General features: G+C 38.2%; 2 protein-coding genes and 1 long non-coding RNA gene across 18 annotated transcripts in view; 1 reads left to right on the top strand and 2 right to left on the bottom strand.

Moving 5' to 3' along the window:
* The window catches only part of FAM186A (family with sequence similarity 186 member A), a 93,922-nt gene extending 86,032 nt beyond the window's left edge, over positions 1-7,890 (bottom strand). For 3 of the 7 annotated variants that reach the window (XR_013363780.1, XR_013363781.1, XM_077870084.1), the window contains exon 1: positions 7,318-7,675. Coding sequence is in view for 4 of the 7 variants with exons in the window: in XM_077870084.1 (XP_077726210.1) it covers positions 7,318-7,488 (171 nt within the window). In the remaining 3 variants the exon portion in view is untranslated. Of the gene's footprint in view, positions 1-7,317 lie in introns of all 7 variants that reach the window. The other 4 variants (XM_077870088.1, XM_077870087.1, XM_077870085.1 and 1 more) reach the window with 3 other exon arrangements.
* LARP4 (La ribonucleoprotein 4) overlaps positions 1-13,650 on the top strand; it is a 222,137-nt gene that overhangs the window by 137,600 nt on the left and 70,887 nt on the right. For 2 of the 10 annotated variants that reach the window (XM_077870096.1, XM_077870091.1), the window contains exons 1-2: positions 7,736-8,009; positions 9,668-10,007. In XM_077870096.1, coding sequence (XP_077726222.1) covers positions 9,996-10,007 — 12 coding nt within the window. In that variant the 5' untranslated portion in view covers positions 7,736-8,009; positions 9,668-9,995. Of the gene's footprint in view, positions 1-7,708; positions 8,010-9,667; positions 10,008-11,174; positions 11,339-11,434; positions 11,589-13,650 lie in introns of those variants that run through there. The other 8 variants (XM_077870095.1, XM_077870092.1, XM_077870090.1 and 5 more) reach the window with 6 other exon arrangements.
* On the bottom strand, positions 9,673-11,648 carry LOC144296843 (uncharacterized). The gene is made up of 2 exons (XR_013363791.1): positions 11,041-11,648; positions 9,673-10,925 (listed from the first exon to the last, which is right to left on the bottom strand). It is a non-coding gene; the product is annotated as an uncharacterized LOC144296843 (long non-coding RNA).

Below are 13,650 nucleotides of genomic sequence, written 5' to 3'. Positions count from 1 at the left end.
AGGATAGGGGATCCCTGGGTGGCTCAGCGGTTTGGCGCCTGCCTTAGGCCCAGGACATGATCCTGGAGACCCGGGATTGAGTCCCATGTCAGGCTCCCGGCATGAAGCCTGCTTCTCCCTCTGCCTGTGTCTCTGCCTCTCTCTCTTTCTCTATGTCTATCATAAATAAATAAAATCTTTAAAAAAAAAAAAGTGGTAGGATACCACTTGGGTGATAAATATGTTACAACCCAAAAGCATTCACTAAAAAGGTGAAACAGTGTTATAGCCAATAAAATAGAATCATAATATATTAAATCTAAAAAAAGAAAAAAGAAAAAATTGGACAAACAAAACAAATAGCAAGGTGGTAAATTTAAAGTTAACCATATCAATAATTACATTAAGTCTAAATGGTCTAACCATCCTATAAAAGGCAGAGATTCAGCTTGGATTAAAAAGAAACCCAATTAAATGCTTTCCTATAAGAAATCCACTTTAAATATAACTACCTCAATATGTTTAAAGTAAAAGAATGGAGAAAGTACAAAGATGGTAACACTCATAAAAAGAAAGCTAGAGTGGCTCTATTAATAAACAAAAGTAGATTACAGGGAAAAGTATATTACTAGAGATAAATAAGATCATCTCATAATAGTAACATGGCCAATTCATCGAGAGGACATAGCAATTGTATATGTTGTGGCATCTAAAACACAGCCACAAAGTACATGGAAAAACTCTGAGAGGGGCACCTGGGTGGCTCAGTCAGTTAAGCATCTGCCTTTGGCTCAGGTTATGATCCAGAAACCTAGGGTTGAGCCCTGAATTGGGCTCCCTCTCCCTCTACCAGGCCCCCTACTTATGCTCTATTGCTCTCTCTCTGTCAAATAAATAAATAAAATATTTAAAAATTTTATTTATTTATTTATTTATTTATTTATTTATTTATTTATTTATTTATTTATGAGAGACACAGAGAGGCAGAGACACAGGCAGAAGGAGAAGCAGGCTCCCTGTGGGGAGCCTAATGCGGGACTCAATCCCAGGACCCTGGGATCGTGACCTCAACCGAAGGCAGATCACTGAGCCACTCAGGTGCCCCTAAATAAATAACATTTTAAAAAAGGAAAACCTTTGAGAAAACTATCAGAAGAACTAGAAAAATTCAAAATTATAGTTAAATATTGCTATACCCCTCTTCTGATAATTGATAAAGTTGAGAAAAATGATGGAAGACTTGCACAATATTATCAACCAACTTGACATAATAATTTTTTATTGAGTACATCACTCAACAACAGAATACAAATTATATTCAACACATATATGACATTTATCAACACAGACCATATTCTGAGCCTTAAAACAAATTTCAAGAAATTTACAAGGATTCAGATCATATGGAATAAATTCTCTGATGCCAATGAAATTATATTTGAGATACATAAAAGAAAAAAATCCAAATATTTGGAAAATAAATACTCCTCTAAATAACCTATAGATCAAAGAAAAAAATCAAAAGGGAAACTAGAAAGTATATAAAACTGAATAAAAATGAAAACACAGAATTTTCATTTGCAAAGGGAGATATATATTGAAAAAAAACCACTTCTTACAAGAGAAAAGTTCTCAAATCAATGATCTCAGTTTCCACCTTAGAAACTGAGAAAAAGAGCAAAGTATATCCAAAGTAAATAGTGTAAATGAAATAATAAAGATCAGTGTGGAAATCAGTAAAATAGAAAACAGAATTAAGGGAAATATGTGAAATCAAAATTTGGTTCTTTGGGGCACCTGGCTGGCTCAGTTGGTAGAGCATTTGACTTTTTTTATTTTATTTTATTTATTTATTCATGACAGACACAGAGAAAGAGGCAGAGAGAGAAACAGGCTCCCTGCAGGGAATCCAATGCAGGACTCCATCCCCGGACTCTGGGATCACAACCTGAGCTGTAGGCAGACGCTCAACCACTGAGCAATCCAGGCATCCCGAGCATGTGACTCTTGATTTTGGGGTTGTGAGGTTGAACCCCATCTTGGGTGTAGAGATTACTTAAAAATAAAATCTTTTGGGATACCTGGGTGCCTCAGTCAGTTGAGCAGCTGACTCTTCATTTTGGCTCAGGTCATGATCTCAGGGTCCTGGGATCAAATCCTGCATCAGGCTTCATGCTCAGCTGGGAGTCTGCTTGAGGATTCTTTCTCCTCTCCATCTGCCCCTCCCCCTATTCACTTTCTCTCTAAAATAAGTAAATAAATATTTTTAAAAACTTTTTTAAAAAGTTGGTTCTTTGAAAATAGCAAGAAAATTACTAAACCTCTAGCCAGATTGTAAGGGGAGAGAGAAAGAAGACAAATTGCTAATATCAGAAATGAAAAGTGATGATTATTATAGATTCTACAGATAATAAAGGGATAATAAGATATTAGCATGAATAATTTTGGGCCAATAAAATTATCTAAGATAAAATGGACAAATTACTTACAAGACACAAACTGTGAAAGCTCAGTCAAGAAGATAGATAATATGAGGGGTGGCTGGGTGGCTCAATAGGTGAAGTGTTGGACTTCAGCTCAGGTCCCAATCTTGGAGTCCCAGGATCAAGTCCCGCAACAGGCTCCCCACTCAGTGAGGAGTCTGCTTGTCCCTCCCTCTCTGCCCCCATCCCCTGCTTGTGCTCTGTCTCTCTCTCAAAAAAATAAATAATAAATAAAATCTTTCTTAAAAAAGATGCTGGATAACCTGAATAGCTATAGAGTTTTTTAAATTGAACTTGTAGTTTAAAACTTTCCCATGAATTAAGCCACAAGTCTAGATGGTTCCACTGGCTATTTCTCCCTACCCAACCCAAATACTTAGTGGTTTCTGCCAAACATAAAAGGAAATGACAATTGTCAAAAGTCTTTTTTTTTTTAATTTTTTTAAATTTATTTTATGATAGTCACACAGAGAGACAGAGAGAGAAGAGAGGCAGAGACACAGGCAGAGGGAGAAGCAGGCTCCATGCATCGGGAGCCCGACGTGGGATTCGATCCCAGGTCTCCAGGATCGCGCCCAGGCGCCAAACCGCTGCGCCACCCAGGGATCCCCAATTGTCTAAAGTCTTACAGAAAATTGAAAAGAATATTCTACCTGAGTTTATAAAGCTAGCATTAGTCTGATGCCAAAACCAAGTATTAAAAGAAAACTACAGACCAATATTTTTTTAAACACAGACACAAAAATTAACAAAATTTTAGCAAATTGAATACAGGATAATAAAAAGAATGCTACATTATGAGTAAATGGAATTTACCCAAAAAATGCAAGGTTGTTTTATCAGTCATAAATCAATGTAATTCACTATTTCAACAGATTTGAAAAGACAAAAAAAAAAAAAAAATCCCACATGATTATTCCAATAGAGGTAGTAAAACTTTTTGATAAAACCAGGTATCTATTCCTGATTAAAAATATCAGCAAGCTGCGTAAAGATGAGAATTTCCCCAACTTGATAAAGAACATCATTAAAAAATATACTGCTACTATCATACTGAATGGGGGAAGACTGAATGTTTTTCCCTAGCACCAAGAAGAAAGCAAGGATGTCTCACCACTACTATTCAACTTTATACTGAAGTTCCTTGCCTGCCTACTCAGTAAGTTAAAAAAGAGGTTTGTTTATTTTCCTCCCTCCCCAAAAAAACAAAGTTGAAAAGCACTCAGAGGGAATCAGACTGCTTCTATTAGCATATAACAGGGTTGTCTCTGTAGAAAATCTGAAGGTAAGTGTGAAGAAAATCTATTATACAAGAGGAACATACAAAAATCTGTTGTATTTCTATATATTTGTGTGAAAAATTGAGAATGGAAATTAAAAAGCAATACTATTCACAATAGTAAAAAAATATGGAATACTTACGGGCAAATCTAACAGAAGATATTCAAGATCTAGCACTTCTAAGAAGTGCTTATTAGACCTACCTAAATAAAAACAGAGATATGCTATGTTCATAGGTCAGAAGACTCAATATTGTTAATTCTGAATTCTCCCCAAATTGATCTATACCAGCAGGCTTTTTCCCCCAGTAGAATTTGACAGGCTTATTCTAAATTTTACATGGAAATGCAAAGGGAGAAAGCAGTGTGAATACAGTTTTTAGGTTATGAGTGTTTGAGTGTGTCACTCCAGAGAAAGAAGCCCAAGTAGATGAAATGGGGATAAAAGGAAGATGTGAGAGAAGTTGGGCATAATTGAAAAAGAACAAAGTTGGAGAACTAAAAATACATGATGTCAAGGATTATTATAAAACCTCAGTAATCAAGACATTGTAGTGTTAGCATAAACGTAGATAAATAGATCAAGAGGACAGACTAGAGAGTCCATAAACTCATACATATATGGTCAATTGATTTTTCAGTAAAGGTGCAATGCAATGCAATGAGAAGGGATAGTATTTTCAATAAATGGATCTAGAATAATTGTTTAAGAAAAAAAACAATATCTCAATCAATATCTGACATCATATACAAAGATTTAGACAAAATGAACCATAGATCTAAATGTAAAATGTATAATTATAAAACTCCTAGAATACATAAGAGAAAATGTTTGTGATGTTGGGGTAGTAAAAATTTGCTTGGAAAGAAAGAAACGCTGATAAATTGGACTAAGGAGTTTTGTTCTTTTTGTTTGTTTTTGACAAGTTTTGTTCTTTGAAAGACACAATTAGTAGAAGAAAAAGACAAGCCACAGAACGGGAAAAAAACATTTGCAAATTGGTTCTCTGATAAAAGTTGTAATCAGAATACATAAAAATACCTAAAACTCAGTAATAAGCCCATAGACCAATAAACATTTAAAATATGGTCAAAATATTTGAACTACCAAAGAAGACCTACCAAGTGCAAATAAACTTATGGAAAGTTGTTCAAAATCATTAGTCATTATGAAAGTGAAAATTAAAACCACAATGGGATACTATTATATACCTTTGGAATGGTTAAAATTAAAAAGATTGACATCAAGTGTTGATAAATATGTAGAGCAACTGAAAATCTCATATACTGCTTGTGGTAATATAAAATAGTATAACCACTTTTTAAAAAGTTTTAATTTAAATTCCAGTTAGTTAACATGCAGTGTAATATTATTTTCAGGTGTACAATATTGTCATTCCACACTTCCACAAAGTACCTGGTGCTCCTTACAAGTACACACCTTAACCCTATCCTCTATTTAACCCATCCTCCCACCCACCTCCCCTCTGGTAACCATCAGTTTGTTCTCTATAGTTAAGCATCTGTCACTTACTTTGCCTCTTTCCCTCCCCCACAACCATGTTCATTTGTTTTGTTTCTTAAATTCCACATATGAGTAAAACAATATGGTATTTATCTTTCTCTGACTTATTTCACTTAGCATACTACTCTCTAGCTCCATGTACATGGTTGCAAATTCAAATTTTCACTCTTTTTTATGCCTGAGTAATATTCCATTATATATGTATATCACATTTTCTTTATTCATTTACCACCTGATGGACATTTGGGCTTTTTCCATAATGTGTCTATTGTGGATAATGCTGCTTTGAGTAGAGGGGTACATGTATCCCTTCAAATCAGTATTTTTGTATCCTTTGGGTAAATACCTAGTAGTGCCATTGCTGGGTCATAGGATAGTTCAATTTTTAACTTTTAGAGTAGTCTGCATAGTGTTTTCCAGAGTGGCTGTAACAGTTTGCATTCCCACCAACAGTGCAAGAGGGTTCCCCTTTATCCACATCCTTGCCAACGTCTATTGTTTCCTGAGTTGTTAATTCTAGCTGTTCTGACAGGTGTGAGGTGAATCTCATGTCGTTTTGATCTGTATTTCCCTGATGGTGGTACTGGCACAAAACTAGACACATAGTTTAGTGGAACAGAATAGAAAACCCAGAAATGAACCCACAACTAGACTGTCAATTTATCTTCGGAAAGCAGAAAAGAGGGGAATCCCTGGGTGGCTCAGCGGTTTAGCACCCGCCTTTGGCCCAGGGCGTGATCCTGGAGTCCCGGGACTGAGTCCCACGTCGAGCTCTCTGCATGGAGCCTGCTTTTTCCTCTGCCTGTGTCTCTGCCTCAGACAAAAAAAAAAAAAAAAAACCCACATGATTATTCCAATAGAGGAATAATCCTCTATTTTTTTTTTAAAAGTAGATGCTATATGATTCCACTTACATAAAAAATTCTTTTAAAATGCAAAATAATCTTATAGTGACAGAAGGCATATTAGCAGCTGCCTAGAAATTGGGGTGGGGAGTTTAGGAAGGGTGTGTGGGAGGAATTGAACTAAGCGTGAGGAAACTTTTTGGGGTGATGGGTAAGTTCATTATGTTGATGAATGTGATAAAGTTTTTTTTTTTAAGTATTTATTTATTCATGAGAGACACAGAGAGAGAGGCAGAGACATAGACAGAGGAAGAGGTAGGCTCCCCACGGGGAGCCTGATGTGGGGCCCGATTCTAGGATGCCAGGATCACACCCTGAGCCAAAGGCAAAGGCTCAACCACTGAGCCACCCAGGCACCCCAATTGTGATGAAGTTTTCATAGGTGTTTATGTATATCAAAACTTGTATACTTAAAAATATATACAGCTTACTATGTGTCAATTATACCTCAATAAAGATGTTAAAAGCAAACACCAGGTCATTGTTGTTAGTTGTGAGGAGTTGGACCAGGAGTAAGTTTACGAAGAGAATGGGAAAGTACAAATATTTAGCACTCCTTAAACGAAAAAACTTACCTGAATTAATTTCTTTTAACCTGACTGATTTTGTTGTATTCTGTTTGAGAAAATAGATACCTTAATTGTTTGGGATTTATTGGATTGTTATATTAGTCAAGGTTTTTGTTTATTGGGTTTCTGTTGGCCAATAAATCTCCCTTCCATGAGGTGATCAAGGGAATTAAAGGGAGCTGGAATTCAAATCTAATTATGTTTCTTCTCGTTAACAACTATTTGACAAAAGTTTAGTTAAGAACAAATGAAAAAAAAAAGAAAAAAGAACAAATGAAAACTATTGACTGAAATTAGATATCACTAATACTATAGATTTTAACTTTTCTTTCCATCCCAATCACTCAATAGCACATGTGATTTATTTCTTAAAAGGCTTGATTAATTCTGATAGGAAAGTAAAAGAGACTAACATAAAATTGGAGCTTGTTCCCACAGTCGGGTGAAATTGTCATTTGAAATCAAAATTATCTCAAACACAAAGATCATGAAAATAAAATGAGTTCCAAAAAATGTAACTCTTCATTGAAAGTTAAAAAACAGCTATAATCTGTAAACTTCTCATTTATGACCTACCTCTCTGGCTCGATGAAGCTGTGCTTGCTCAATCCTAGAGATGATATCCTGTACTGCAAATGGGATCTCCAGCTCAGGGACTTCTGATTTATAAAACGCTTTTCTGTACATGATGGTGGAATCCGCAACTTCTTTTTCTGATTCAGATTCGCTGTCTATCTGACTTTGCATTTTGATAAATATTTTGAAAAGTTGAATGATTTTATTTCTTTTTTCACAGAATATAGGCAAATGCTAATAAAGGTGTCCACAAGGAAGCTAGAAGAGGTCTTTCCTGCTCCCAGAGGTTGTGGTTTATCCTGTTAATAACCATGGTATTCCAGTCCTGGTGATGTCATAATAGATCCATTGTGACATCAGTGACCTAAACATTTCAAGAGTGCTTACTATAATGCAGTGAACTAGGCATTCTATATGCTGTGATGGTAGAAGGGTGAAGGGGGGAGGGTGGGTAGGAAAGAATAGACAACAGGAACGCTAAAAGAAATAGAAGATAGAGCCCTGCTTAAATAAGCTTAAAATCTAGGTGTTAGAATTCAAGGCCAGTATATCAAATGTAACTCCTGATTCTTCTCTCTTCCTGAGGTTTTAAGAATTTTTAAGCGTGTAATGGATTAGTTGTGTTACAATGTCCTCAGCTGCCCCTCAACTTGTTCTAGATATGCAATAATTTGGAAGCTATTTTTTTAAAGGTGATATTAAAGAATTTATTTATTTATTTATTTATTTATTTATTTTTATTTATGAGAGACACAAAGAGAGAGAGAGAGAGAGAGATTGAGGCAGAGACACAGGCAGAGGGAGAACCAGGGTCCATGCAGGGAGCCCAACATGGGACTCGATCCTGGGCCTCCAGGATCAGGCCCTGGGCTGAAGGCGGCGTTAAACCGCTGAGCCACCTGGGCTGCCCTGGAAGCTATTATTTGGATGAAGATCACACTCTGCACAGCCTAGTTAACTCATTTTTCCAAGGAACCTGACTGAAGAAAGTTTTGAAATTCCATAGTTGGCTGGAGAAATTGAAGGGAACACTGGACGCTGCTTTGTAACTGACAGAGGAATAGTCTGGGCAGCTCCTTTGATTGCAGAGGACGTGAAAGGATTTAGGACACTGGAACAATGAAAGGACAGGATGGTTTTGTTGGCTATGTAGCTTTTAAAAAATTTTTTTAACTAAAAAAATATGAAACAGTACAGAAAGTAATATATATAACAAATAGCCATGTGCCTATCACATAGAATGAACAAATATTAAGATTTTGTCATATTTGCTTCAGAAATTTTTAAATAAAATAAAGTATTAGAGATAAAGCTGGAGTCCCTTTTGGTGTTCTCCCTAGACTCCTTCCTTCCCCTCTGTCCCTTTTCAGAGACAATGGCAGTCATGAATGTATGGATATATTTATGTCTAGTCTCTGTTTATATAGTTTTACTGTAGGTGTATGTATTCATAAACTAAATATTTTGTAGGTTTTAGATTTTATAAATTATGGATGTATAACTTAATTTCTCTACAAGAACTTCCTATGTTGAGTTCTTACTGTAAACTTAGTCTTATGTTGAGTCCTTGCTGTAAACTTGTAAAGTTAAACAATTTATGTATTTCAGTCCTTCAGAGAATGGGAGATAGGGGAAAATAAAGTAGTTGTCTTTTAAGAAATCACTCAATATAGAAACAGCAAATTAAATATTCTCCCTTCTAATATCCCATTGTCTAAGTTACCTCCCCGCTTTGTTCCCAAAACACTGTAAACTTTCTATTACAGTACTTATCTCATTGAAATGTAACTATTATCTGTCTCTGTCCATTAGTTGGTGAACTTCTCAAAAACAGAGGCTTATGTTTTAGGGGTTTTGTTTGTTTTAGACATTTGACATATTCTTCCTCAGTTCCTCCACAGAAACTTTCTAAAATTTGGATATTATTATTTCAGACTCAATTCCTACAGAAACTTTCCTAAGCCACAGAACACTTTCTGTTATTGTTAGATTGCCTCCACCCAACCCAGTCATAAAAATTACTCCCTCCTTTCCTATAAATCACAATTAAGTCCATTCAAGGAAGTTAAAAATGTTTTCTGAAAGGACTGCAATTAAGGATTATTTTGATAAAAGTTTGATTAAAATATCCATCATTATCCAGCATTTCTTGAACTTATCAATTAATCTGTTTAAATACTTTGTTGATAGTAGATTGTGAGATCCTTAAATAACTTTCCTTTCTCTTACATTGCTTTTTTTTTTTACATTGCTTACCCCAGTAGGCATTTGCAAAGCAGCCTACATGCTTGTCAACTAAACTAATTTAGCATTATTGTGCTCTCTCCCTCTCTCATATTTTTTATTGCAGCATGGAATTTGTCAGCAACTGGAAATGAAGGCTTTTTAAAGCAAAATTTTAAAGCTCCCTCCTTCCTTTTCAACTTGGCAAGCATTTGATGAGAGATAGTATGTGGCCACCATTATCCTAGACTGTGAAGAATATATGATAGGGTACCTGTGAAGAAACTAAAACACGAAAAAAAGAAAAAGAAAAGAATTTAAAATAGAATATTCAATGGCTAATAAGGGACATGAAGAAGAAATTTGTGGGGAGCAGTGTCTTTGGGAAAACCTTATGGAGAGAGAAGGCTGATTGACAAATGAAAGCATTCCAGATAGTGAAGACACCTTGAGCCATGGCTTTAGAGGTGAGTGTTGAGTTTGTCCTTCAGGGGAAAGGTGACGAGATTGGTTCAACTGAGATGAAGTAATGTTGAGTTTACCGTGGACTAGATTGGGGGGAGTGATGGCACTCGAAACATCAGGAATTTGACGGAGCAATTACTTTGGTATTCAAGTGAAAAAGTGAGTAGATTCATTCGAGCTAAAGGGAGATTACACGGGATCAGAACGGTAAGGTCTTGAAAGCAAGTAGCAGCAACTGGTGAAAATGAAACCTTTAATTCGGAAAGATCTTTGAAATAATGGAATGGGGAAAAAAAAATCAGTGCAAAAGGTCAAAACCATTATTTCAAAGGATAAGTGTCTGACATAGGATGTAGAAGTGGGACTGCGGAGGAGGGGTGACGCTTACTAGGTACTGCCCAAGAAAATAAGGAATTTGGATCACGGTAACAGAAAAGTATAAAGACCATTTTTAAAGATTTTTGTTTTTATTGTACTTCTTTTGAAGTGACAGCGACAGAACATCAACCAGGAGGGTGTCCACACTAAGTACTGAGTAGCAGAGGTGGGTACCTGGTTTAAGTTAACAGGGGGCAAAGTTCTCTAAAGGCGGTGCCTGAAGGAAATTCGCTCTCCTAAAGGGCTCCTTGAATTGCAAAATTGGGATAAAAATCTATTGCATAAGGTTTCTTACCGATGAATCCACATAAAATATTTAGACGAACGCCAGGCACACAGTAAGCACTGAATAGACAGCAGCCGATATTAATATATTTACTGTTACCGCTGTTTCTTTTCCTTCTCTACTTTTTTCCTGAGAGCCACCACCTTTTCCGAAGGACTGGAGGTCCGTCCCGTCTAGATCTTTACAAGATCTAGATTTTGCACGATGGAAAGCTGCGTAATTACTACGGCAGCGGCAGCCATCCGTTGGGCGAGACCTAAAACGCGTCCGTAGGATTTTTACACTCCCCCCCCCCCCCGCCTTGGCACAGAATGGTGCTTTCCTCTGATCGCTTCCTCCCCCTCCCCCCCCCCGCGGACTGACGATAGTACCTCCCGGGCTGCCGCTGGAAAAGGTAGCGCAAAAGTTGAGCGCGCCGAGGGGTTTCTCTTGTCCCGGAAGCGATTGTTCTGCAGAACCGGAAACAGTTGCTGTTTCAAGGGAGGTGGGACTGGGCGGGTCAGGCCGCAGCGGCTGACGGCGGGGGAGGAGCCGGGTCCACTGCCGGGTGGAGGGGCCAGGCGAGTGTCCTTATCCTAGCGATTGGGGCTCGGGCCTGTAAGCCCGTTGGAGTCGCGGCGGCGAGAACGATTGGGCCGAGCGGAGGAAGACATGTTGCTCTTCGTGGAGGTGAGTGGACTTGGTAACGTCGTCCTGCCGTGAGGAGAGCCGGAGTGTGGAGGCGCCGGCCGGTCCTACCGCCATGTGACTTTCCAGGCCGTACACGCCGCGGAACCGGCAGATAGGCTGACACAGCACCTGGGCCGTGCAGGCCTGCGGCTCCACGCCGCGCTCCCACGGCTCCTCAGGAGGCTGTGGGAAGTGAGGGCCGTGGCGGGGGAGGATTGGAGGTGGCGAATCCAGGCTTGTCTAGTGTGAGGTGAGAATCAGAGGAAGGGGAAAGTGTCCCATATGGACCTCCTAGAGGAGGCAGCGGGGTGGGGGGTGGGGGGAGGGCAGGGGCGGAGTCTACGGAGAAAAGGGTAATCAGGTGGGCGCGTTGGGCTGGGGGGGGTTGGGGGGGGGAGCGAGGTCTCGCGGGGCCCTCTGGGAGGGAAGCAGCAACATGTGGGGCGGCGGAGGGAGGAAGGTGAAATTCGGTCTGCGAGTGTTGAGGAGAAAGTTGGAAGCGTCTCTTTAGCAACCCCCACCAAATTTTGTTTGGTCCCGGTCCCTAAGTCTCTGGAACGTTCTGTGGGTGGAAAGCGAATTACTGCGAACGGAGGAGACGCCACTAGGCTTTGGGAGCCTTGAAAGGCACCGCTTTGACCTTTCGTAAAAGTTATTCGGGGCCGTGGCTGCGTGATGAGGGTTCGGTTTTATGAACGGATAAAAAGCCCTCATACGAGGAAAATTCCAAGAATGAGAGAAACCAAGTCCGAGGAAGGCCGAGTTTTTTTGTTTTTGGTTTTTTGTTGTTGTTTTTTTTTTTTTAATCTTTCCAACAATAGAAATACTTTTTTTTTTATTTTTATTTTTTAACTGGAACGTCTGCTGCTGGCCTATTTTAGTTTTAAAGGTAGTGGCTACTTGCTCTACACAAATACGAGGTTTAATTTCTCTCATTTCTGTCTTTTCTCTTGTGTGCGGTGAGCATCAGCTGACTGCCTGGCTAATGCTTTTGAGTAGATTCCAGATCATATTGTTCTTGCATTGTGAAAACGTCAAACCAGCAAAGCTGCAACTTCGCAACTTGGCACTTGTTAACTATGCCCATAAAAAGAATCTTTTCAATGAGGGAAGGAATTTACAGGTTGTATAATGGATCAGGAAGCTGGAGACAAGTCTGTGGCAGGTTCCCCCCGCCCACCTCCCCCCCCCCCCCCCCCAGGGTGGCATGGATCTTACTCCGTAATATTCCGGCATAAAGTAAATAACATGCTATAATTTTTTTTTTTTAATCTAACCGACAATGTGTAGCTAGTAAATTTGAGATCTTTAAATTGCGTTTTAAAGAGACACAACTACCTTAGTATATGTCCGACCTTGATAATAAACATTCACTGGAACACTCCCAAGTAAATCATGAGAAGATTTGAGATTGCTGAACCCATTCTGTTTACCGTTTTTTTATTCTCATTGTAGGGTTTTTTTGTGTATTTTTCTTTTTTTTTTTTTTTTTGGCAGGATAAGAAATCAGATAAGATTTTAAACCGTGCAAATTTGTATTAGAAACGTTATGCCATGCAAATGCTTCAGGTTTTAAGTGTGTATGTGTTTTGCTGGGCAAGAGAATGTGAAGTTTTATTTATATTAACTGAATTCCAAAATAAACTTTTGAGTTCCAAATTGATTCCTTTGGCTTTGTGAAAATGTGAACTTTAATAATCGCTCCATTTATTGAGTGTTTAAGCTAGATCCTCTCTTGTTTCTAAAACAACATTGCAATGTTTTACAGATGAGAAAACTGAAGTGGAGAGGTTAAGTAACTTAGAAGTGAAGTCTTGGAATTGGGATTTAGATACGTGTCATTCTGGTGCCAAATCATGGTTCTTATTAAACTGTTAAATTAATATTTCCATTAATTGTGAATTGGTATGTGGTTTTTAACTTTTCTCCTATAGTGAGTTATTGAAAGTTAACAAGGACACTAAACATTTGGGGCTGAATATATGGTATTAAAATCAGTAAAAAAAAAATAACACTGGTCATATGGCATTTTGTTAGCTAATGTTTGATCCTTACAACTATAGGAATAACTTTTAGAATTTAGGTTCTAAATGAGTGAACCAAAGCTCAGTCTGATGTCTGAGGTCATTCGGGTGCAAATAATGTGGGGACTAAAGTCTGAAGTCTGGTGTCTAGAACACAAGTCTCTGGCTCCAGGACTTATTTTTGCACTTTCTCCTAAGCCAAGGATTCTTAATCTGGGTCTCTGGTTAGAATTGAGGAAGTCTGTGAACTTGGTTGAGGGAAAAAAATTGCCTGTTTATTTTGACTAG

Source organism: Canis aureus, chromosome 25, assembly GCF_053574225.1.
Source record: "Canis aureus isolate CA01 chromosome 25, VMU_Caureus_v.1.0, whole genome shotgun sequence".
Taxonomy (NCBI): domain Eukaryota; kingdom Metazoa; phylum Chordata; class Mammalia; order Carnivora; family Canidae; genus Canis; species Canis aureus.
Note: the sequence above shows the minus strand (reverse complement) of the source record. Positions and strands in the feature narration are given on the sequence as shown.